This window comes from Chlamydotis macqueenii, chromosome 2, assembly GCF_036417535.1.
Source record: "Chlamydotis macqueenii isolate bChlMac1 chromosome 2, bChlMac1.mat, whole genome shotgun sequence".
In the NCBI taxonomy this organism is placed as follows: Eukaryota; Metazoa; Chordata; class Aves; order Otidiformes; family Otididae; genus Chlamydotis; species Chlamydotis macqueenii.
Genome location: NC_141557.1, coordinates 109,698,684 through 109,722,081, shown reverse-complemented (window position 1 = coordinate 109,722,081; position 23,398 = coordinate 109,698,684). Strand labels below are relative to the sequence as shown.

The 23,398-nt window shown below is 37.7% G+C and overlaps 1 protein-coding gene across 6 annotated transcripts in view; it reads left to right on the top strand.

The window, feature by feature from the left end:
- PTPRM (protein tyrosine phosphatase receptor type M) overlaps positions 1 to 23,398 on the top strand; it is a 495,115-nt gene that overhangs the window by 166,385 nt on the left and 305,332 nt on the right. For all 6 annotated transcript variants that reach the window (XM_086740639.1, XM_086740640.1, XM_086740643.1 and 3 more), the window contains exons 4-5: positions 6,335 to 6,413; positions 9,006 to 9,121. In XM_086740639.1, coding sequence (XP_086596765.1) covers positions 6,335 to 6,413; positions 9,006 to 9,121 — 195 coding nt within the window. The remainder of the gene's footprint in view (positions 1 to 6,334; positions 6,414 to 9,005; positions 9,122 to 23,398) is intronic.

Sequence of the window (23,398 nt, the reverse complement as noted above, 5' to 3'; positions counted from 1 at the left end):
TGTAGATTTCTATGGGTATTGGTTATCTTGTTTTTAGATTCTTAGGGAGCAGTCTCAGTAGTTTGAGAAGCTCTAAAATTGATGCTTTGAGATACAATTAAGTCCTGAAAAGGCTGCTCCTCTAGTGAGGGGAGGATGGGAGAGTTTATTGGGTTTTGTTTTTGTTTTCCTTCAAGTTTTTGTTTCTTCCTCATTTGGATCTTTCAGCAGGAGGAAAAAATCTGTTGATTTCAAGGTTCTTTTCTTGTTTTACCTGTCTGGGGAGGTGGGGAAGTAATTTGTTTTTTCTTTTTCCCTAGATTAGTTGATGATTCTCAGACCAATTAGTAGTATTTTAAATATGTTTTGTGTTTTTGAAGCATTGCCGTTTTGGAACTTTACGATACGTGAAATGCTGCTGCTGGGTTGAGTCTGGTGACTAGCTTGTGTTTCCAGCTCCTAACCCTGCAAGCAAGCAATTTTGGCATAGCACCAATGCAAGTTACATACCGTCCTCCTATCAGTTTTTGTATTTTGAATTATTTGCTTTGTACTTTGCCGGGAGTCAGGCATGGCACCAGTGAGCTGAAACAAATCTTGATTAAATAAAACAACAAACACTGCAGTTTTAAAATCCAGAAATGGAATTGAAAGGATTAAAAATAGCTTCCAGTGGAGTAACGCTATTCTGTATGCCACTGCACCTTCTTTAAGCATAAATTTCTATGAAGCTGGAATGAGAAAATGGGATAAGAGCCTGGCAGTAATTCCTGATCTTTTTTAGTAAGGACACAAAGGAGTTACATGGTATAACTTCAGACAGAGATGGGATTTACCCTTTACCATTCTGACACTTTCCCCTGTAAATTAGGAGTTTAGGGAATAAGAAGCAGTAGATCCAATCTACCTTTTCAAATCTGGACTTAAACTTTCATTTGTTCTGTAACCTGCTTTGTACATACTTTGCGTGTAGTTTGACTCATGCAATGTACTTAAGTCATCAGCTAGGGCAGAGAATTAAGCTTCTTGTGCAGTTAAGGTCATGCTCACGTTCTGTGTGTTGTGTGTGTTGCATTCAACTGCATGCATACGGTTCCTGAACTGCACTTTGAACTCGAAAGAGACTTTGAAATGCATATTGCATTTTGAATCACAACCCTGTGTCAGGCATCTTAAATAGCTCTTTTTCATTGAGTTGGGTGATTTGGGAATAGGTATTTTGAGAAAGAAGCACCAGGGCAGACCGCATACATAAATTAAAAAACCCCAACGGTCTAAAAATGGCCAAGAGAATAAGCAGCTATGTGCTTTTTGTCACAGGCACAAGGCTCTGTTATTTTCTCCCGTCCCTTGTTCCTAAACCAAGAAAACTTCTGGACCTTCAGTAGAGAAAGGTAAGAGAACAACTGAGTTAAAACCAAAAAGAGAATAATAAGATTTAATGAGCCTTAATGTCAGGAGCTCAGTTTTCAGTGTTGCACACCCATAAGAGATTTGTCTGGAGTCTCAGGTTGGCAGCAACCACCAAAATGCTGTTTAATGTGCTTGAGTGCACATGTGAGTGTCGAATGGTAGTTGTGTAGGATTGAGGGATGGGCAAGGAAACGGCATAAAGCGAATTCCCAGCCAGGGAGGCCTGACCATGTTTTAGGCAGCCAAAGTCAATAAGCTGTGATGGCTTTCTGCAGCGACTGGGAATGACCAAGCCAGGAACCTCCCTTCATGTGGCTTTGACGAGGCAGCAGTCACTGTGATTGTGGCCTGATGATGAAGCTGGGACCAGTCAACAGGAGGAAGAACTCCTCAACCCACAGGGATACGAGATGTTGCCAGTTTTCTGGAGGGAGGCTGTTCCCAACACCTTGTGAAATACAGTCAAAGGAAGGTGGTCTGTGCGGTGAAGCACAGCAGGCGGGGAGGAGAGCGCAGTGCGTGCTGCAGGCAGTGCATGATGCATCCCTGCCCGCTTACTGGGGATGTAGGGGAGCAGGATTGCAGCCTGGCGTTAATACTTTCTTAATATTCCTTTCTTTTTCTTTTTCTTTTTTTTTTTTTTTTTTTTTTTTGCAAAGTGCTATTTTTAAGTTGTGTGAAGTGGAGAGTGTTTATATTAGTTACAATCCACCTTTTGACTAAAAGCATTGTAATTTTGCGACAACAAAGGCAGGAATTTACAGAGCAAGGTTGTGTGGCAACAAAACCTGTTTATTTCTATTGTTCTTTGGAACAGACAAGTTATCTTGAGTTGCACATTTTCAGCAGCAAGCATTTATGTTGGTGAGCAGACGTCTGTCTTTGTTCGTATGTAGAAAAGGGAAGTGGCAGGAATGAAAAGCTAATTTTGCTCTTCACTGAAGCAGGGAGGATCAGGAACAGTGCAGTGCTAAGCTGCTTCCCTGGTTCCTGTTGGCAGGCCTGCGAGGGGAAGAATGGTGTAAAACAGCTCGCAGGCCAATGTTGGGCAGAGTTTATCCTGAGCAAAGCAATTTCAGTGTTTTAACTGGTTGTTTCCTGACTGATAAGGTGGCGGAATAATGGTGAAAAATCCAAGGGCTGCGCAGTCTGACGTTAGTGGAGTGTTGCTCTGTTTTGACTGGGGTCTTTTACGTTGCTTGCGGGTGTTGCATCAGCTGTGAGGAAAGGCAATGTTTGGAGGCAGGAGTGAAAATGTTAACTTTTTTGCAAGTCAAGCAACTTTTCAAATGTGAAATGATGGAAAAAACTGGATGCAAAATAAGTTTCTAGGTTTCATTTCTAGTGAAATTACTGGCAAAACTGATCCAGATTTGTGAATAGTCTTGACAGCCCTCATATAAGCTTTTCAATGAATAAATGAGCTACCAGAAGTGTTTCTAGGTCTAATCCTGAGCACCCTCCTACAGTATGCAGCACACTTACTAGGACTTCCAGAAACATGTCATGCGTAGGATCGAATTATTCTTTTTTTTAGTGTAAAAGGGGAAAATGCTTAGTTAAGCAGATATTTTAGTCCATAATCTTCATTTATTAATTTAAATAAAACAAAATACTGGATTTGGATACAGCAGTTGATAGTATTTCACAGTCCATGAACAGAATGGAAATTTTGTTACTGTACTTGGAATGAGTGTCATGTTCTTTTATATGAGAAGTAAAAGGCGCAATGTCTCTTTGGCAATGGTGTGTCACTACTTGCTCTAGTGTCTCTTTCCATTTCCTAAAAGTTGCATATTTTATGTTAGAAGAGACCGAAACTTACGATCATTAAAGCTGATATCAGCTTGGCTATTGCTTTTAATGGAAGCATGATTAAAGTGACAATATTTCCATTTGTATTACTTTTCTTTGGAACATGCCCTCTTTAATGACAATAACTGTAATTTAATAGTATGTCCAGCTGGCAGTTTCTTGATACATTATCTGGCTTATTTGTGGTAATGACATTTTTGGTATGTTGTCTAGAAATACAGCAGGATATTTTAGATCACTCACTGAGTCTTTGTCTGTTGTCATAAGCAGGTCTGCTTCAGTTATTTCAAGGCTGTAGTTTCTGCTTGTGAGCTGAAGGAACGGGTTTGCATTTAGAATCTACAAGCTTTTTTTTTTGTTTGTGAGTATATTGCAATAGCGGAGTACTTAAAACCTCAGAGACCCTGTAGCTAAGCTCCCAATTTGTGAATTACAGAAGTTATTTGGAGGGCTTCTACTCAGGTATTGTGTATGTTTTCTTTTCTACAACTCAGGTATTTGATTTTGCTGGAATTCAGGTGATTCTTTAGAAAAGGTACTTTTTATGAAACATTTAAAAAAATAGTTAAATCCCTATTATCTAGCAGTAATATTTTTAGCAGAAAACTCCTGACTGGTTTGACTGGCTGCTTCAGAGGTGTGCATGTGCCAGTTACTGCCTGGGTTTTCTAGAATTTAGCATATCTAGAAGTGAAGAACCTGAAAAGACCTCCTCTGTGCTGGAGCGATGGGATCACAGATCAGGTAGACTTTGTGCCGATCTTCTTCTTCTATGGAGAGCTCCAAAAGAGAGGGAGAAGGGTTTTTTTTTTGTAAAAAAAAAAAAATATATTTCAACAAAAACTGGAAAGTTAACTAGTTTATTTCATTTTAAGAGAGAAAACTCAAAGCCACTAGGGAATACAGGAGAGAAATCAGTAACTGTTACCAGACGTCTGTGTTTTCAGAGGCAGATGGTTGTCTCCACACTTAGATTCCGTTAACTCAATGGCTTTCTTAGTGGCAGCATATTTCCCTGGGAAACTTCTGCACCATTTCTGAGACCTGGCTGTCTGCTCCCTGTTCTTCACTGCCATGCTGTAACATCCCTGCATTAACTGCAGATTCCTGGGGCTATGCCATGGTTCCCATGCCCTACAGTCTTTCAAATCTCCGTTTTGAACAGTCTTGGTAGCTTTTCAGGAAATGGAGCAGTCTCTTCTTTCTTCCAAGGACACCAGCATAACCATTTTTTTCAGAGAGCGTCACACAAACTGAGAGTGTACAACTGTTTGTCACATCTGTTAAGAGAGACAGAAATGCTTGTTCTGTATTTCAAAGTTCAGTGAGTGAGGAGCTGGATTGTGGGTCCTGCACTGCCGTCAAAACTTAGGGTTACTTTGTGCACATCACCTATCTCTCTGTATTTCCATTTCAAAGCTGTTACGATTAGGGTAAGAATGATCATGGTTGAAAAAGCTGTTTCAGGTATTTGAATGCAAATTATTCTTTAAGAGCTTCTGCTTTTTTCTTCTTTGAGAACTTCTGCTTCCCAAGATAGTTTGTAATACCAGTTCCACCAGGAGATTTTCTTCTTTGTAAGAAAGAGATGCTTTGAAATTTTGAATGATCTTGCTCTACTGAATGCTGGGAGCTGAACCCATACCCTGTCCACTCTGTTACTGTAGATCAGCAGTATCAAGTTTAAGCACCATGAGGGTGCCATTGGGCATTTGTAAAGGCACAGGCTGGGGCTTGTGACCGAGCAATCCTTTTCTTGCCAAACTTGTTTCTGCAAATTTGTTTGGTGGCTTCTGGACTTTTCGCAGTGCTGTGCTGTGTTTTCTTGTTGCTTCCTGGTTTAGCTGGAGGCAACATTGGCACAGTAGGTTGAAATTTTTGTGTAGAGAGAGGAGACAGAACTAGAATGAAAAGTAGTTTGTTCCTTGTCAGCCATGTGGAGTTAAAGCCATATTTACGGCAATTTGAGTCCAGTGAGATTGGGAGGGAGAAATGGACAGAGTTTAGGGAGGTGATATCTAGGAGAGAACAGGATTGATGTCCACAATGGAATAATGAGAAAGATGGGAGAAGGCAGAAGCAAGAAATGGTAGAGAATTCAAGGTTTGTTTTAAAATCAGAATCAGTGCTCTACCAGTTTTTGGTTTTTTTCAGTACCAGGAAACTGTGATCTGATATTACAGGGCTGTATGTTACCCTTCTGACATGTTTGCATTCTGTATCGTTCTCTTTCTGCTAAATAATTGCGGTGAAGGATATGGTGCGTAGTGTCCTTCTGCATCTGTTCCAAGGTCAAGTACAGCATATGTGTGAAAAATAGTTTCTAAACTTTGTCTTCCGCAGTGTACTTCTGAGACTAGTTACAAGAGGCAATTAGAGTTAACTTTCCAAGCAAAGGGAAGCATTAAAAAAAAGTAAAATCACAACGTGGATTTGAGCATGAGCTTCTTAGGCATTAGTTTGGAAATGTACCTGCTAATGTTACTGGCATATTTTCTTCTATTCTGAATAAACATTCTTGGGATGTTCAAACCTAACGCTGCCAAAGTTTGGAGAGGTTTACTTTTGAGTTTACTTAATTCAAATGACAAGAGCGGTCCATTTATTTTGTGACCTATTTATAGCCATTAAACAAACCATGGCAAATGGATCTGCTTTACTTAATTCACTACCTTTGATGGAAGATTAAGAGCATAGAAAATATATTCATTAAAATAGGTATGTTTGTGTCTGATACCATGCAAATAACTGTATGCTACAGAACTGTCATTTTAAAAATAAATGTAGAAGTTTATTCTGCAAGACAATTGAAAATAAAATGATTATTAGGAAATTACTTTGGCAGACCAAATATTGGGGGGAATTTGGTTATTTCTCATTGTGACCTATGTCTGATCACACTTGTAAATCTGAAAAAAAAATAGTATAAACATGAAAAGAAAGTTATTTATGTTCTGGTTCATTTTATTGATAAGAAGCAACACATTTAGAGGTTTTTTTTGTTTGTATTTTGTTTTCAAGGTGTTCACAACGTGTTAAAAGAGTTGATATATTTTTCTATAACACAGTATTTTTATATTCCCTGTGTTACAAAGCTGCTAACTGAAATTCTCTTTTCACTTCTCAGGTTATTTTTGAAGTGGTCACTTCAGGTCACCCAGGATATGTGGCTATTGATGAAGTGAAAGTTTTAGGACATCCATGTAGTAAGTACCCATCTGCTATTTTAAAGCCAGCCTTCTAAAATGAATGTGCCACTATGCTTCAATAAATGTGGAACAAAAGATACGGAAAATGTCAGAAAACAATGTCACTGCTATAAATACAGGCTGAGTATGTACAAAGTGTTGCTAGCATTTGAGCACTTGCACCTTATTGGCTTTAAAGACATCTCTTATGTGTACTTTGTGTACGGTGCTTGGCGTAAGGCCTAGAGCTTAACTGGGCCGTCTGATGACTCCTTCAGAACAAAAATCATCAAGATTTCTTGACCAGTTTTCTGTTGGTATCAACAATCAGTGCAGCCACAAGCTGGGGCACTAGTGAGAGCAGATGAGCAACGCAAGAGCTGAATATATGTGATTGTTTTTTTTAAAGGCTTAGAAGGAAGAAAACTCAACTGACTGAGGGCTGAGGTTTTACTATGCAAGGTTACTTGGGGTACTTACCCAGGTATTGTACTTTGGGTTCCTGGCTCAATTTCTGCACTGTTGTACTTGCTTATGTTTCAGATATGTTTCCTTATCCCATTGTTCAGGATATGTAATAAATAAACGATCCTAATTTCTTTTAATATTGATGTCAAAACAAAACCTTGTAAATTAAAGCTTTAATATGGTAATCTAGATGTAATTGAACAGAATACTTAAATAAGGAATTATTTCACATATTTCATAATTGTTAAATAACATGTATTAAGATCATGCTTGGAATTGTAGGTTGTAATCTTATTGACCAGATGACTGAGTGGGGAAAAAGACACCAACTTCTGTCTATTGTTCACCTTCCTCTTATACCATATTGTGCTTGTATGCATTCTTTGTGGCTTGTAAGTAAGAGCTGCGATTTAAAATAAAAAGATGGTTTATCAGTTAGTACCAAAGCACCTCATAAAAATGGTTTTAGTGTTAGTGGCAAGAAGACACAGACATTTGTTCAAATATGGAGACAGTTATGCAGAATCAGCAGCTGTTATTTCTGAATCACTTACTTCTAATAGACACAGCAGGCTCTCATGTTGTTAGGCAGTATTTGTGCTTCTGCATTTTGAATTTGTATTTTTTGTTCAGGTAGGTAAGTCTAAAGCAGCATTTTATCAGCTTAATAATTTTTCTTATATATATTTTGAGAGGTTTGATCTGTGCATTTGTACCAATCAACTCTCAAAACCTGCAGGTAGCTGTTGTTAATGTGGAAACTGTTATACCCCGTAGCGCATAGAGTTCTAACGTGACGGTGTTGGAATGCCAAAGATTTAATGAAAAGTTCTTTGATGAAGTAATTAAAATGTTAGAAATCAAAAGTATTTTTTCTGGCAATATACAGAAAGAATAGCATTATGAGTCTTGCAGTTTTAGACACACAGTAGTTCTATTCCAATTTTCACACTTTTTCAGTTTTCTTGTAGACAATGTAACTGGTCTGATGCCCCATGCCTGGAAGCATTCAAGGCCAGGTTGGATGAGGCTCTGAGCAACTTGATCTACTCAAAGATGTCCCTGCCCTTTGCAGGGGGGGTCAGACTAGATGACCTTTGAAGGTCCCTTCCAACCTTAACCGTTCTATGATTCTATGATTAAACAACTTTTTCTTGAATTCTGGTAGCTGATTATTCGTAGATTCCTTAAAACTGCAGTTTCTCGCAGTGACAAGGTTTTTTAAGAAAATGTCGTCACCACTTTAAATGATCGTGATGCTTTGCTAGAAAGTGTATGTTTAGTTTGCCAGTTCATTGCTAGTACTAACATTTTCATGTCTGAAAGTAGTGTTCAGAGCCTGGCTTATCTGCTAGTATAGACAGTGCAAAAAGTGACCTCACCTGCAGTTGAATTTGCATGGTTGGGGAATACGGAATACTGCCTTTTCAAGGACAAGTTTCTGTATCAAATTTCTGTAATTTTCTGTGTCGTGTGGTTGACTCTTTCCGGTAAAACAAAAATAGACATGGTACCTTTCCTCCTTCAGGGGACATAGTTCTTACTTGAATATCTGTTTCATTCACTATTTGTAGCTTATTGCTTTAATTTTTACTGGGATTGTTTTCTCTTTCTAAATGAAAAATAAGTATTGGTATGGAGAAGGCATTGTGGGTTTTTTTTTCTGCAGTGTTGTTGAAAATAATTGTTTTTAAAGAATACGGATTGAGAAGTGTTATGTTAGTATTTTAGCTGTTTGGTATGCAACATTTCTAAAGCATCTCCTCTAGACTCTGTACCTGGTTAAAAAGAAAAACCTGTTTCCCTGACAACATCGCTCAACTTCTTACTGTTTTGTCTAGTTGGTAGTGTAAGTATCTAATAGGTTTTTGTTCAAAACATAATTAGCTTCCAATATGTTCTTTATTAATAGAGTGTTATTGCAAGAGAGATGCTGAGCCAAGATAATTTACACAGTAGGAACAATTAAATAGTACCCTTCTTTTCTTCTCTTTCCCAGATACGGAAGTAAACCGACCTAAAATCGAATGTGTGACCAGTCATTTGAACCTTTTAAAGCAGGACTATTTAATTTGCTTAGTGTTTTTTTCATAGCCAGTACTTCCATGTTACATAACTTCAGTACTTTATCTCTACCAACAGCAAAAACTCCCCATTTCTTGCGTCTTCAGAGTGTGGAAGTCAATGCAGGACAATTTGCTACTTTTCAATGCACTGCCAATGGTGGAACAGACTCCAGTGACCGACTCTGGTTACAGGTAATTTCTTTCTTTCCTAATGTGCTGAGATCTGGGGGCAAGGGAGTTCATCACTCTGAAAGGAATCTAAAACATGAAAAATGATAGGACTGTATGTTTCATCAGTATTAGATTTTGTAGCACCTTTGAACTGCTGCACAGTAGGTTTCCGTTGTAGATGATGATACTGGAAGATTTTCCTCCCTTGTTTCGATGGGATGCAGTGTTTTTGTTACATGCAGCGATCATGAGTAAAGGTTAAATTCCCAGGGAAGAGCACATGACTTTCTCTTAACGTCAGTGCTGTCTAACTGCAACATTATACACAATGATTGTCTTGGCTTACCTCTGTCTCTGTTTAGTATTTTCAGCTAAAACTACACTTATGGCTTTTAAGTCTGGAGAAGACCAGTATGACAGTCAAATCTGATCTTCTGTATTACAGAACTGAAGAATCTTACCTCTGTTCATTGAGTCCATAATTTTTTACTTACTGAGTAAGGTAGCTTCTAGATAGCTGTCAGATCTTGATTTAAACACTGTCCTTTTCTTTCAGTAAAGACAGCTTCCCCGTATAGACGTGTGTAACCTTGTATTATAAACATGCATCTTGATCTCTTTTAGTAATGGGGGTGCAAGTTTAACTGCTGTCTTGTTGTCGTCGTTGCAGAGTTGTCTGTTCTCCACAGCAAACAATAATCTCTGTTGAACTTAGCATTAGGTATATACCAACATCCAGATCTCTATGCTTTCCATATGTGAAAAACCACATGCTAGAACTGGGATGTTGTCTGTGAGAATGAGAGAAGGGTGCCTAAAACAATGCCTAAAGAGGTAACTCAGATGAAACTGCAGTACGTGGAGAACGAGGGATAGGAAAAAATTGAAGCAGTAGTAATAGGTGGGACTTAGAGATGAAATTCTCTATTTTTGTTGTTTAAACTATTCCAGACTTTCGCTGTAGTTTTCCTTTCACATTGCACTTGGTGCAAAATTTCATCAACCATTTTGGAAATTATTCATGTAAGTGTGACAGGCTAAACAGCTGAGTAGTTATAAGAAAACCAGTGCACAAGCAAATAAGTAAAACCACTTGAAAAGCAAAGTCCTGTTATTTATCTGTATATGAGTGATGAGCTGTTATGCCCATCCAGAAAGAGCCTGATCAAATACAGTAGAAGGCAATGGAAATCGCCTTTGTTTTTATTTGGGTTTGCATGGGTATTGTCAACTTCTCTGCTGATATAAGGCTGGTATTTCTCTAACACTCCAGCCCTATAAAGCCAGTATTACAGTGTTGAATTGGTAGAATTAGACTCCTGTCTTTCCTAAGCCACTGAGATCTTTTGAAAGAATTGTTTTTCCAGTCATGAAAAGAATTTAGCACATATGAGAAAATAATGGATTGCTATTTCATCAATGATAACCTTTCTAGAACCTTTGAACTTTCTCATAATGCTCTTTTATAAAATTGAAAGTAGAATTCAATATAAGGAAATCCTGATTCCATTCGATTTTCTGTAGATTTCAGGACAGTATAATTTCAGCTTTAACTTGTTTTGCATGAAATTTGAGACGTGTGTAAAGTCTTTGCAAGGCTGGAGTGTAATTTCTTTATTTTAGGAAGTAAATATCCTTCTAGATTTTATGTAATATAAAATCAGCCTTCTTAGTAGCAATAGCAATTCCATAATATCTTTGCTGAACTTAGTTAAGTGATTCCTTGTTTGTATGTGATTGTGAGATTTTTTTTCTCTTTATATGAAGGATAAGAAAGTAGTGACAGATTGACTTGTTGAGGAATTTCATCTTCCTGCAGGGCCACTGTTTATGTATCCTGCCTGTATAACTACAGGTCCCTCTGGCAATCAGTCCAAGGTTGTGCAAATTCCAGGTGTGCCTTTGTGTAAAGAACATTTTAAAAGCTGACAGTATCTCCTGGACAGCCTGGATTTATTTTTGTACTTGTTTGTCATTTTCCACAGATGTCTGCTGCAACTTACAGTAAGACTGATCAGACAGCTCCATGTGTGGGATGCTGTAAATCAAGACTATGAGATACAGTTCCCAAAAGGACTAACTGTATTTTAGTGTACTAGGTCACTGTCGGGTAACAAATGCCCAGACCTTGCAGTTCTCCATCAATCAGCTGAGACCAGCTGGTTTCACGGTGTGGTATTGAGGAATTTTCTATATGCCTGCTTATAACGTCTCATGACAGTGCCACAGGGCACGAGTACAATGCAGCTATCTGTAATAGCCATCAGAAACCATGGTATCTTCTACGTCATATGACTGGTTAAATTAACATGAAAGATCCTTTTGTTCCTGCCAGCAGTAGAACTGATATTCAACTACAAAACATCTTAATAAAATACGTTCTTATGAACACTAGAGCCAGAATACAATAAGCACCCTTCTCTGGAGGCATTTACGCTAGCACTCAGGTAATAGGGATTCAGGTTTTAGTGGTGCTATGAACGGATTGTGCAGTCTCTCTGATATGCCTAGCTTGTCCACCAGTAATATTAAGCCCTTTCTACCATCCTTTTCATGCTTTCTTTCCTTAAATTTATAAAACCTCAAGGGCAAGCCATAGTAAACAACAAACAAATAAATAAATAAATAGATTCAGGTGTGTGATTTTATCAGAGGCTTCTCAGTATTTCTGCCACATAAGTCATACCAGGAGGCCTAATCTTTTTGGATTTGGAGATTCCAAAATATCATGAGATATTTTGCTCCCAAATGATTTCCAGTACCTGTCATTTTTTTCCAGATTCACATTGTAGTCTGAAGTACAGGTAAATTCCCAGGGTGAAATCACAAACCCAAATAACCCAAATTCAGTTATATTTCCAACTGTTTCCAGTAGTGGTAGGATTAAAATCCTATGCTTCAGTCTCTTTTGCGTAGTACCTCTCAGCTTGTATGCAGCAGGAGACTTTGAGTTTAGTAGTACACGTTTTTCTGGTGAACAAATACTTCACTTTTTACAGTCTGTTGGACTCTAAGGGATATGTGGTCCTTAAAACAGATGAATAAGTGTGACTTCATTGGTTATTTTAGTCTTCTTGACTTTGCTGAGTAGTTGTTGCAAACGACATAGATGTTTTTAGTTTAATAATACCCAGACCATAAGTGAAATCCATTTTTTATTTGCCGCCTTTTATTTTTTTTTTCCCCAAGCCTACCTCACTCTTATTCCCTATGGAATATGAAGTGGAAGTTTTTATGATTGAAAGGGTGGTGGGGGAACTAAAGTTCACAAGTTTGCTGCCCAAATTAGACCACCCAGCCATGAAATTTGTTTCATGATGCTGTGATTAGTATTTACTCTTTCGGGAAAGGGAAGGCAGAAAGCTGTTTTCCTATTCCATCATGCAGTGCTTTGCAGGAAAAACATTTTTCCCAATCCTGCTAGGCAGCTGTGTACCCTAGTGCATGAGCTGTGATTGCAGGCTTGTCAGATAATTTGACAACAAACAGTGGATATTTTCAGTGATACCATTTCAAGTTAAAGTCAAACAAAAGGACTTAAGACACAACGTGGCATCATACAAGTTTGTTTTTGTTTGTGTAACTAGTGTCCAATTAATAAAATAATTGGATAGATTGTATGTTTGTGAATTCGTATCCTCGTTAGCTTATGTTCTGAACATAAACATACCTTTAAAATAAATCTGGTAACACTAATGAAGGAATGTTTATAATTAACAGATGTGTCCCATCTGCTTGCATTTTCTTTATCACATTTGTGGACAACACAGATTATTATCAGTATGGGATGACTCTTTTTATTCTGTTGAATGACTGAGCAAAAATTCCATTCCTGTGCTCTTGCCTGTGCTCCCGCTGTAAAGAGCTGTAGCAATTGCTGTCTTTTTTTTTTTTCCTAAGCAAATTCCTTTTTGAAACTGCAAGCTCAAGAAATTGACACCAACAGAAAGATAAAACATTAGGCACTAAAGGAGTTGGGAACTCCAAGGAACAGGGAAAAAAAAAGTAAAAAAAAAAAAAAAAGTAGATGGGAGCCAAAGTTAGAATTTGGAAAGAAATTAACATGTGGAACACAGAACAGTTAATGGTCAAGTGAAAGCAACTGAGACAATGTCTTCTGAAAAGCTTATGCTAGTATTAGTGTTTACTAAAATTGGCACAAGAAACACAAATCTGTACTACAGGAGAAAGAGGGTAGAATCCTTTTTTGGAAGTAACCTTGTTTTGGTGCAGCCTACAACATTGAAAAAGCAAACGTTTTCTTTCCACTAACATCTTTGAGCCACGAATCTAAATTGTAGCTTGCAAATCATAATGAATTTTAGAAAAATAAAGACTTAGTTAAAAATATGTAAATTTCTTCCACTGTTAGCCCAAGTTGTACACATATGTAGATTTTCTTCTCTGCAAGTGTATGAAGTTTGAACTGTTGTGTGTTGAATATTTACATATACAAAATATTACATTTAATAGTAACTAAAATTAAAATTATAATCAAGTGAAAACTGCTTAAATATTAAAATAAATATTTCCAAGGCAATACTTGAGGAAAGTTGTGCCTCTGCAATCTTAAAGGTTTGAACATCTTGAGCCTAGGTTTTTTAAGCTACATACTCACATCTTTGTTTTCCTACAGAATCCCATCTCATTCAGTATAGTGGACATGCTCAGTTGAAGAATAGCTCCTTAAGATGTGGATTCCTTCACACAAATATGTATATGGCTTCACTTTGCTTACTAAATACTATACAAATCAATTCTGAAAACATTTATTACTTTTCTAGTTGAATCTGTTCTACTAATCTTAGTGCTTCAGAGTATTAAGTTTCTGTGGGATAGATTGATGTGATCTTCATTTTATAGTTGAACATAGGCACTAAGAAACAAAAGCAAAATGTGTCCATTTCTTTTGGAAACAGTCTCTGAGACATCTGGACCTGATTCTCTGCGTGCAAGGCACTGAGCAGTTTCCATGATCGGTGTCTGCTGCTGTTAGTTGCAGTAGTGAGTGGCCAGTACTTCGAGGTATTCACCTCAAAGACCAAAAGTAGGCATCTAGAATATCAGTTAGAAGGGTCTTGGGAAAACTTCAAATGAAGTGACAGAAGGTCTCTGTGACAGAGACATGTCTGTTAAATCACGGAATCACAAATTCTGCAATTGGCTTGTTTGTTCCTTAGCTTTTCAGGACTGGCTCCATCTCTTCATTTTCCCATCCCCATCTGCTGCTTCTCCTAATTTGCGCTGGTTCATTCAGTCCCCTCTTTGTGCTGCTTGTTCTTAAAATGATTTAGAATGTGACTTCAGGGAAACTGCTGTTGAGATGTTACCATGAAATTCCACTTCAGTATCAAACCAATCTTCTGACATTAATTTGTAAATATTTGTCATAGCTTCACTAAACGTGTAGCAGTTGCATTTTTCAGAGACCTGTACCTTGACTCAGTGTGCGTAGCTTTTCTTGAGAGAGATTCCTCAAACAGTGGAAAGCTACACTTGATGAAAAAGAGAGGTCGTTGTTTCACTGAAGTAATGTATTTTTCCTAGCTTCATTCTAAAATGTGGTTGAAATTCAAATAATTATTTAAAAATGTATTTCTCAGACACATAACTTTTATTGCAGAAATACAGACCTAAGAGTAAAAGATTGTTGAAGGTAAGCAAATAATAGGATCTCAGGATAGATCTGTCAGCTGTAGCAAGCAGCATCATCAGACTTACCAATGGCAAGAGACTGTTGGGTATTCTCTGACAGAAGAGGAGAGGGTGAAATCTTTCATACCTATGGTTTGTGCATGCAGAATGTATGCGACTTCATTTGCAGCCAAGCAGCTAAGAACAGCGTCACTCTACTGGCTAGTCTTTACTACCCTATGTAAACAATTTATTACCTGTTAATAAGGGATTTGGCTTTTCTTCTTGTCTATCCTGAAAGCTGTCTTTCACATTATTCAGTGTATCTTTTTTTTTGTATCTTCAGTAATCTTTCGCTAAAGGTATGAAGAGTATGAAAGATTTTATTTCTCTACATACAAAACTGAAAAACCTGTATGCATTATTTATTATTTATTCAGAGGAAGAGATATAATCCTGTGTCAGACAGTTCTGGAAAGCGAGTTGTTTTCCTCAGGAACACATACACACACACACACACACAAATGAGAGGTATCAGAAACATCCTTGTGAGAATGTAGAACCAGTGCAATGACTCCTGGCAAATTATGAAAATAAAACATATTTATAGGATATACGAAATAGTTTGTGTGTGGGTGCATGTGCTTGTTTATGTAAATCACATAAAGTGTTCCAGAAGGTGAACTGAAGTCCTAGAGTTTCGTAAGAATTTTTTGTTATGCTCTAAACTCTCTGAGGCTTTCCCAGAATTACCACTTTCATTGCTAAGTCTCGAAACACTTGAGGAAAAAATGTTTCAGCCATTTTTTTGAGTACTGAGGTAATGAAGCAGTATTTTAGCGGTTAATATCTTAGTCACACAAACAGGTGGAACTGTTAATGTCAACTGTAGAATGAGATAGGCCTAAAGAAGATGTTCTTTTGAATATTAAAAAAAAATACTTTGGATTTGATCAGTAGATGCTTTTGTGTACTACGGGAGTGCAGGAGATCATTCTTCCTCCTGCTCATAAATAGCTCAGTCTTCTGAGACTGATCAAACCACCTTGTGCAAATTGTCTGGAGTCCATTGACTTGAGAAGAGCTTTAATGACATCAGTCAACTAAAGATGTGCCAAGACTGCACACATCCTGAAGCGTGTGCATTCTGATGTGGTTTTTTGTAGACAACCTGAGATGATTTTATTGTTAGAAGGATAATTAGTGCCCTGTAGGAAGGCACTAATTGAATAGATGAAAGTGAAACTTTTTTTTTTAATATTCTGATAACTATTTAATACTATTTTTAGATTTTGGAATGTTAATTTATTTGTGGCATCCTCTCCACTCCACTCTATATTTAGTACCTTTCTTGCAGTCAATATTGTATATTTACCATTAATTGCCATTAATCAGTTTTAGTTGCTTTTAATAAATTACATAGTAATCTCACTGTATGACAGAAAAGGTTCTGTGAACAGCAGAATAAAGGAGGCTTGTGATGTTGACATGTTTGTGTCACCCAGTGTCTAAAGAGCTGTGATCTTTGATTAAAACTTTTCCTTCATTATCTGCCTTAAATATGAATTGTCTGATGCCTACAACATATTTTAACCTTGCAGAACCATGCTGTTTGTTTTTGCAGACATGGTAAGAACTGAAATATTCCTTCAGGTTTGCCTGGATTTTGTTGGGAGGCTTTAAGTTCTTTGAGGAGAAATGAAAAAGTAATACATGTATAGATGGCCTGACTGTTCTTACCAATTTCCTTACATTAGGCTGAAAAAGAAATAAAGAACAAACCAAAACCGTGTTTATATTTGGCTAATAGAAAAATTTGTGCACATTTTAGCAATTATGTATGGCATTTATTATGTGTACTGGTTATGCTTTATAGTGGATAAGTAATGCATTATAGAGACAAATCACCAGTAGCACACTCTAGGAATCAATACTGGGACAAGTACTGTTCAGCCTCTTTATTACTGACCTGGGTGATGGTAGAGTGCACCCTCTGCAAGTTCACAGACAATACAAAGTTGGGAGGAGTGGTGGATGCACCAGAGGACCAGGCTGCCGTTCAGAGGGACATTGACAGGCTGGAGAAATGAGCAGGGAGGAACCTCATGAAATTCCCAAGCACCGCTACACACTGGGGCCTGACAGGCTTGAAAGTAGCTTTGCGAAGAACCTGGTGATTGTGGTGGACAAGTTGACCATGAGTTAACACTGGAACAGGCTGCCCAGAGAGGTGGTGGATGCCCCATCCCTGGAAACGTTCAAGGCCAGGTTGGATGAGGCTCTGAGCAACCTGATATAGTCGAAGATGCCCCTGCTCCTTGCAGGGGCGTTGGGCTAGATGACCCTTGAAGGTCCCTTCCAACCCAAACCATTCTATGATTCTATGATTCTGTGATTCTATGAGCTAGCTGTGGGCCCTTGCAGCAGTGAAGATTGACAGACCTCTGGGCTACATTAGGAGGAGTGTTGCCAGCAGGCCAAGAGGGTGATCCTTCCCCTCTGCTCAGCACTGGGGAGACAAATATGGAGTGTTATGTCCAGTTCTGAACTCCCCAGTGCAAGAAAGATATGGATGCACTGGAGGAGGGTTAAGAGACTGGAGGATTTGACATACGAGGAGAGAGCTGGGACTGTTTAGTCTGGAGAAGGGAAGGATTAGGGGAGATCTTGAAAAGAGTAGAGATGACAGAGCCAGAATCTTCTCAGAGTTGTCTTGTGCCAGGACAAGAGGCAGTGGACACAAGCTGAAATACAGGAAACTCCACTTAAACACAAGAGAAAAAAAAATATTATGTTCCAACATTGGAACAAGCTGCTTGGAGAGGCTAGGGAGTCTCTGTCCTTGGAGATATTAAAAATGCAGCTGGATGCAGTCATGAGCAACTTGCTGTAGTTGACCCTGCTTTGAGCAGATGGCTAGGACTAAATGATCACCAGAAGTCCCTTCCAATCGCAGTTATTTTGTGATTCTGTGATAATATTTAAAAATCACTATTCTCGTATGTAGCATTTAGTGACTTTACTGATAAGGAAATACTGAAATGGAGTTTCTCGGGTAATGTGAGATGTGTGCCTATGTATACACACCGGTTTTCAGTAGTTGGCTGGGTTCTTCTTTTTTCACATTTTAACCTCTTCGTCTGCCTTTTCTGTTAATTCCTATTTCTATCAGTTTACACTTCTTATTTCTTACTATATTTCTGTCGATCATAAAGGAAGAGAAAGGAAATTCTCAGTGATAAGCAGTAACACAGAGGAAATGCAGAAAAGCAGTTGGGATGGGGCTTTGGCTGGCAGCGAACACTGACCTGTAAACCTCTGATCACACTCAAATTCCAGCAATTTATGTAGGAGGAGTAATCTATTGCTACGAGTGTGTCAGAAATACAAAATCATCTGTTAATGCAGAGCCTGCAGTCTAGTACTGTGTATAAAATGCCAGTAGTATAGGAAGTGGCAAAAAGAAGCTCCTTGTCATCTGATGTACAAAAGTGAAGTAAATAAAATGCGAAGAATAGGTACTTTGAAACATCTCTGGAAAAACGCATTCTGTTATCTGTGTATTTCTGTTCCTCATTTACATAATTTTTACAACACAATTTTATAAACATCTGCATACAATGTTGTGTTAGCTTGTTGAGTTGATTCTGCTTGAGGTTTAGTTTGCACATACTCGCAGTTTTTTAGGAGACAAACCTGTTTTTTCTGATTTTCTACATTTTAAGAACTTTAATAAAATGTGATAGAAGTATTTAGCTTAATTTACATATTCTCTTTTCCTAAAGAAAGCCATAAGAAAGAAAGTAACGAATCTCAGTTTTCCAAACATCAGTTGAAACTTACAAAATTTTAAAGTATTTTCACTTGTATTAGAGATCCCACACCAAATATTTAGAACAAAGTATCTACGTTTATTTTAATTGTTCTACTCCAGCTGTGAGCAAATGCATATGCTACAAGCTTTATGCCTTAAACCATTATATATTGAGATTGTATGAAAAGTCAAATACAGTTTTGAATATCTATACCTAAACTTCCAAAGCAGTTCCTGTTACAAAAGAGTTGTTAGGTTAGACAAATGCATTGCTGTTGTGATGAGCTTTGTTGTGAACAGTTACATCTCTTCCCTCTGGGCAATAGAGCTGAAGGCTTCATCACACTTAGAGCAGCCCTTTTCTCTCTTTGTCAGGATGCAATCTCCCATCAGGGACAACACTAGCCAGGCTTTTTTTACCTGGATTTACACTAGTTTTATTCTTGCATTTATGTAGATTTTATCAATCTATCTCTGATGCTAACATTTCTTGTACAGAATTTTAAATTACTAGTGGTACCAGAGAGTAGGAGAAATTAACTAATTGTGTGCTGTTAATTATAAGTCCCAGTGAACATATGCAAGAAACAGAAAGACATCTTGAAATCAATGTATCTGTGAGGTGTTTTCACTTCAGTGGTGTTTTGGTGCTGACCATCAGAAACCATCCAGCCTGGTATTTTTATTAGTAATCTATGTGCAGCTGAATTTACAAAACGTATTTGGAGTGTGGTAGGAATGTACGGTAAAGGTGGCTTTCCTCCTTGACACCATCTTTTCATTTATAGGCTAGCATCAGCGAGGCTGAGTGGCATATCAGGTGCTGTGTACTCTTATCGCTGGCATGATTCTCCAAGTACTAAAAGAGTGCTTTAGGCCTAAATTCTTGAAAGCAAGGAACTGGCATACTGTCAGAAGTCTTAGATATGGGAGTATTGCCAACCTGCCACCCTCCTGTTTTTGCACCCAGGCACCATGAAGTCTTTCCACCACAGCAGTATGCTGCCCAGTCTGGTTCTTGCAAGGGATTTCCGCATGTTCTTTAGAAAAACAAACTATCAAAAAAACCTCCCCAAACCAGAAAAATAGAGGACAACTTGCTAAGTTAGGGCCCCAGTGCAGTCAGTGATGTATGTTAGACTGACACGTTACTTCCACCTGCTTCCCGTGTAGCACAACGGGGGTTCACAGAGCTACTCTGACCAACAAAATGCACAGCTGAAAAAACTAAAATGCCTGATGGTGCAATAGCTACTCTGAATCCATATGCTAGCCTTACTCTATGTGAGATAGTGCCACTATAATAGTGGAGACAAAAATGAGCCTTATATTCTTGCACTCAGAAACATTACAGGACCCAATTACTGTCCTCTTATCAAGAAACTCAATGCAATGTGTTAATCTTCCAGTTATTCTGGAGTGTTAAATAATATAGTAAATGAGGTTTAGCCAACCTGAGATAATGGAACAGTTGCCCCATGCCACGAGGGACTGGTTAAATTCAGCTTGCTTTTAAACAGCGTGTTAGGTATGTCTGTTTCTGGACCCTGCAGACTGCCTTGATACCAAGCACAGTTCAGCAGCAGCAGAATCACTTAGGGACACATACGAGTTAGGCAATTGATGAAGTAAATTCAATAAGCTTCTGTGCTATGCTCTTGGATCTTTGGGAGAAAGAAACAGTGACCTTTGCAATAAATACTGCGGTTAAAATATACAAACTTACTGCTGGGAGGTACCGTGTTCAAATTGGAGTTGAACGGAGACTTCCTTTATAAGACCAAAAGCTACTGAAGCTGTTTTAAGGCAAGGAGAACCAAAGTAAAGATTAAATTAAATTAAACCCAAAGGGAAGATGATAGGAAGGAAACAGAGCATTGGAGGAGGTGGAAGCTGGGGGTGGAAGCTGTTAAACTACCTGACTGACGCAGTAATTAAGACTGAAACACATCCAGCCGGATCCCTCTACATTAGCTTTTCTGTTACGTGAATCAATGTGTACCTTACTTATTACTCATTATTACTGCCATAGTTGTCTTTATTCACAAATTGCACTGTCACTGTTGAGAGGTTTACTACACCTTTCTTTAACCATAGGCATGCGTCTCTTCTTACTGTTCATTCCTCCCATTTGGAAGAATCTTTTCAGGAGGCCCCTGCCTCGCCCTGAACAAGGCACGGTTTTTCATCATGAAATATGTGTGTTCTTCCTTCTGGCTATTTCTTCCTTACCTGCTTTGCAGGACTTGGTAGCACTTTGGTTTTGCCTGCTATTCTAGCTTGTTTAAAACTTTGGAATAGACTTCAAGTTGTGCCCATAACTTACAAGCTGGACTTTCTTCATCACATGCCACTTTTCTTCCAGACAAGATAAGACCTTTCCAGTGAAGACAACGTAGGACATGAATGCACTGCTTTTTAACTGTCCTGTTATGTACTTGAATAGAAAAGGCAGAAAAATGCCTGCATTAGCATACTTTGCATTGTGTGTACACATGAAAATTATGCTAATGATCTTTCCTTTCTCATTTTCTCCTCATCACTCTGCTCCTTCCCAGCCCATCCATAAACCTGGCATCTGCAGAAGTCCAAGCCAGAGGATTTAAAATCCTATGTATGTTCTCTTCATTTTTTAGCAAGCTGTTTATCTTAACTCTTGGAATTTTTAATACAAATAAAAGGATGATAAGTACTTAGCATTGTGTATTTCAAATAATTATATCAAATTATATAAATATCAAAGATACGATATTAGATTAAATTACTTTATAAGTAGGACTATGGGTTCAGCAAAATGCTTAGCAGATACATGGATCGTTGCCATAATTTCTATCCAAAGTATAAACCTCTCCATTAGAGAGAGATTTCCTAGTGCTCTGTTTTCTCCAAATGTTTCTGTGGATGTAGTTCCCTACAAGTCATTTTCTATTCTATTGTGTGCTATTAAAGGTGAATGGAAAGACGGTTTGGAATCCTTACGTATTTTGTGAGCACTGTCGAGTTGTTAGCGAATATTAACTCTTCTCCGTCAGCCTGGAATTTAATGTAAAAGTGAAAGGTTGAGCAGGGTTTAGGGTTTTCTTCCCTTTAAAAATCTTTATGTAATAGTAGATTTGCTCCTGTTAGAATGATGCAGAACAGTTTCAGTATGTAAGTACAGAGTAACTGCTTCGGGTAAATTACACTGAGTTTAATGACTCCAGAAAATGCAGCAATGTCTTTGTTTACTTTCTGTATGTTTAATTGTATCTTCAAATAGATGTAATGGCTTAATATTTGGTAATGTGACTACCTGATGTAACTTTAGTAATACTTTACAATGTTACCTGGCAGCTCCAACCAGCATTTAGGTTTAGTCAGAATAAACAGAGATTTATGGAGAGCTATGTGATTTGAAGAAAAGACTCAGTTATCAAACATTAAAATATTGAAAGCTGAAATCTTTCTTGAAAGGTAAAATAATAACATTTTGCTTGAATGCTGGTTAGTTTCACATGCAGAGTACAATTCTGGCTCATAGAAGAATAAATCCAAATAGGACAATAATAATCTTTTTCCATCACGGCCTCATTACTTGAATGAAGTACACTTTTAACTTATGCAGATGGAATAAATACAGGATAATCACAGGATCTGTGGTGGGTCTAATCTAGACTGATAAACAGTTGTCTTGGTTATGAAAGCAATTCTAGAAATTCATAGGTAAAGCCAACTATCTTAATTATTAGAATGATATGAACTCTGCAAAGCAATTTTGTTGAGGTATTAATTACTATTTGATTTAGATTTTATACATATTTTAAACAAAATTACTTCTGGCACTGCTGATGCTATTTGAGATCCCACTGGAATGACTCTAATCACAGTTTTATAAATGTGCATATTTGAAAGTGGGATAATGTAAACCCTTTCTTTTATTAAATGTATGAAAAGCTGCTTAAGCTACCTGTGTGGACAGCGGGTGACTGACCGATGTTTCCTTTAAGTCTCTTCTGGCAAAATTGTTGAAACATGCCTTCAGAGTGATTAATTCAGTGCTAGTACTGGATATAACATCCCATAATGTTCAATCCCTTTGAATTATTGCTGCATTTTTGTTAAAAGTATTTCTGAAAGGTTTAATATGTATCTCGTTGCTGCTAAATTGCTGTTCATTTAGAAGACTTAGAGTTAGTTCATTGCCTAAAAGAAACTGTAAGTCTAATTTAAATAACCATCAACCTATTTCTTTTCCTTCTAGCTTACCTAAAATGGAAAAATAATGTGCATTTTAAAGTGCTTTAAGCTGTCTCTGTATGCATTTAATATTCTGCTACTAGGAGTATGGATTTTCAAGCTGTATATATCCTGAGGTTAAATTAAGTTGGGGTTTTTTTTTTTAAATATCCCCCTATATATTAAATAATGCATTGTTTAATAGATATTTTATTCTTATAAGTGTCTTAGTAGTTATATATTTTCATTAGTTGGCTTAAATAGCATTTTTAAATCTGTGTATTTCTCTTTTTAGAAGCTTTCTTTGAGCATTTGGAAACGTGCAGGTTATTCAGCAGCCAGTGGAATCTGTTTTTTTTCATTTTTGGATCTTAGCATCTTGCAAGCTTTGTTTTCTGGTCAAAATTCTTCTACTCTAAGAAAGTTAGGTAGCTCTGCCCTGGGGATGTGGCCATTGTAGTCCAAGCAGATTTGGCATTAAATGATTAGGGCAGTTTTCTCTTTCCAGAGAAAGAAGTGTCCTGTTCACACGGTTCCCTGAGTCCCAGAGGCAGAAAGAGCTAGCAGACCTAATCTGCCATAAAGCCTTGGTCTTTCACATGGCAAAGCAGGGCTAAAGTGAAAAAGTAAAAAGA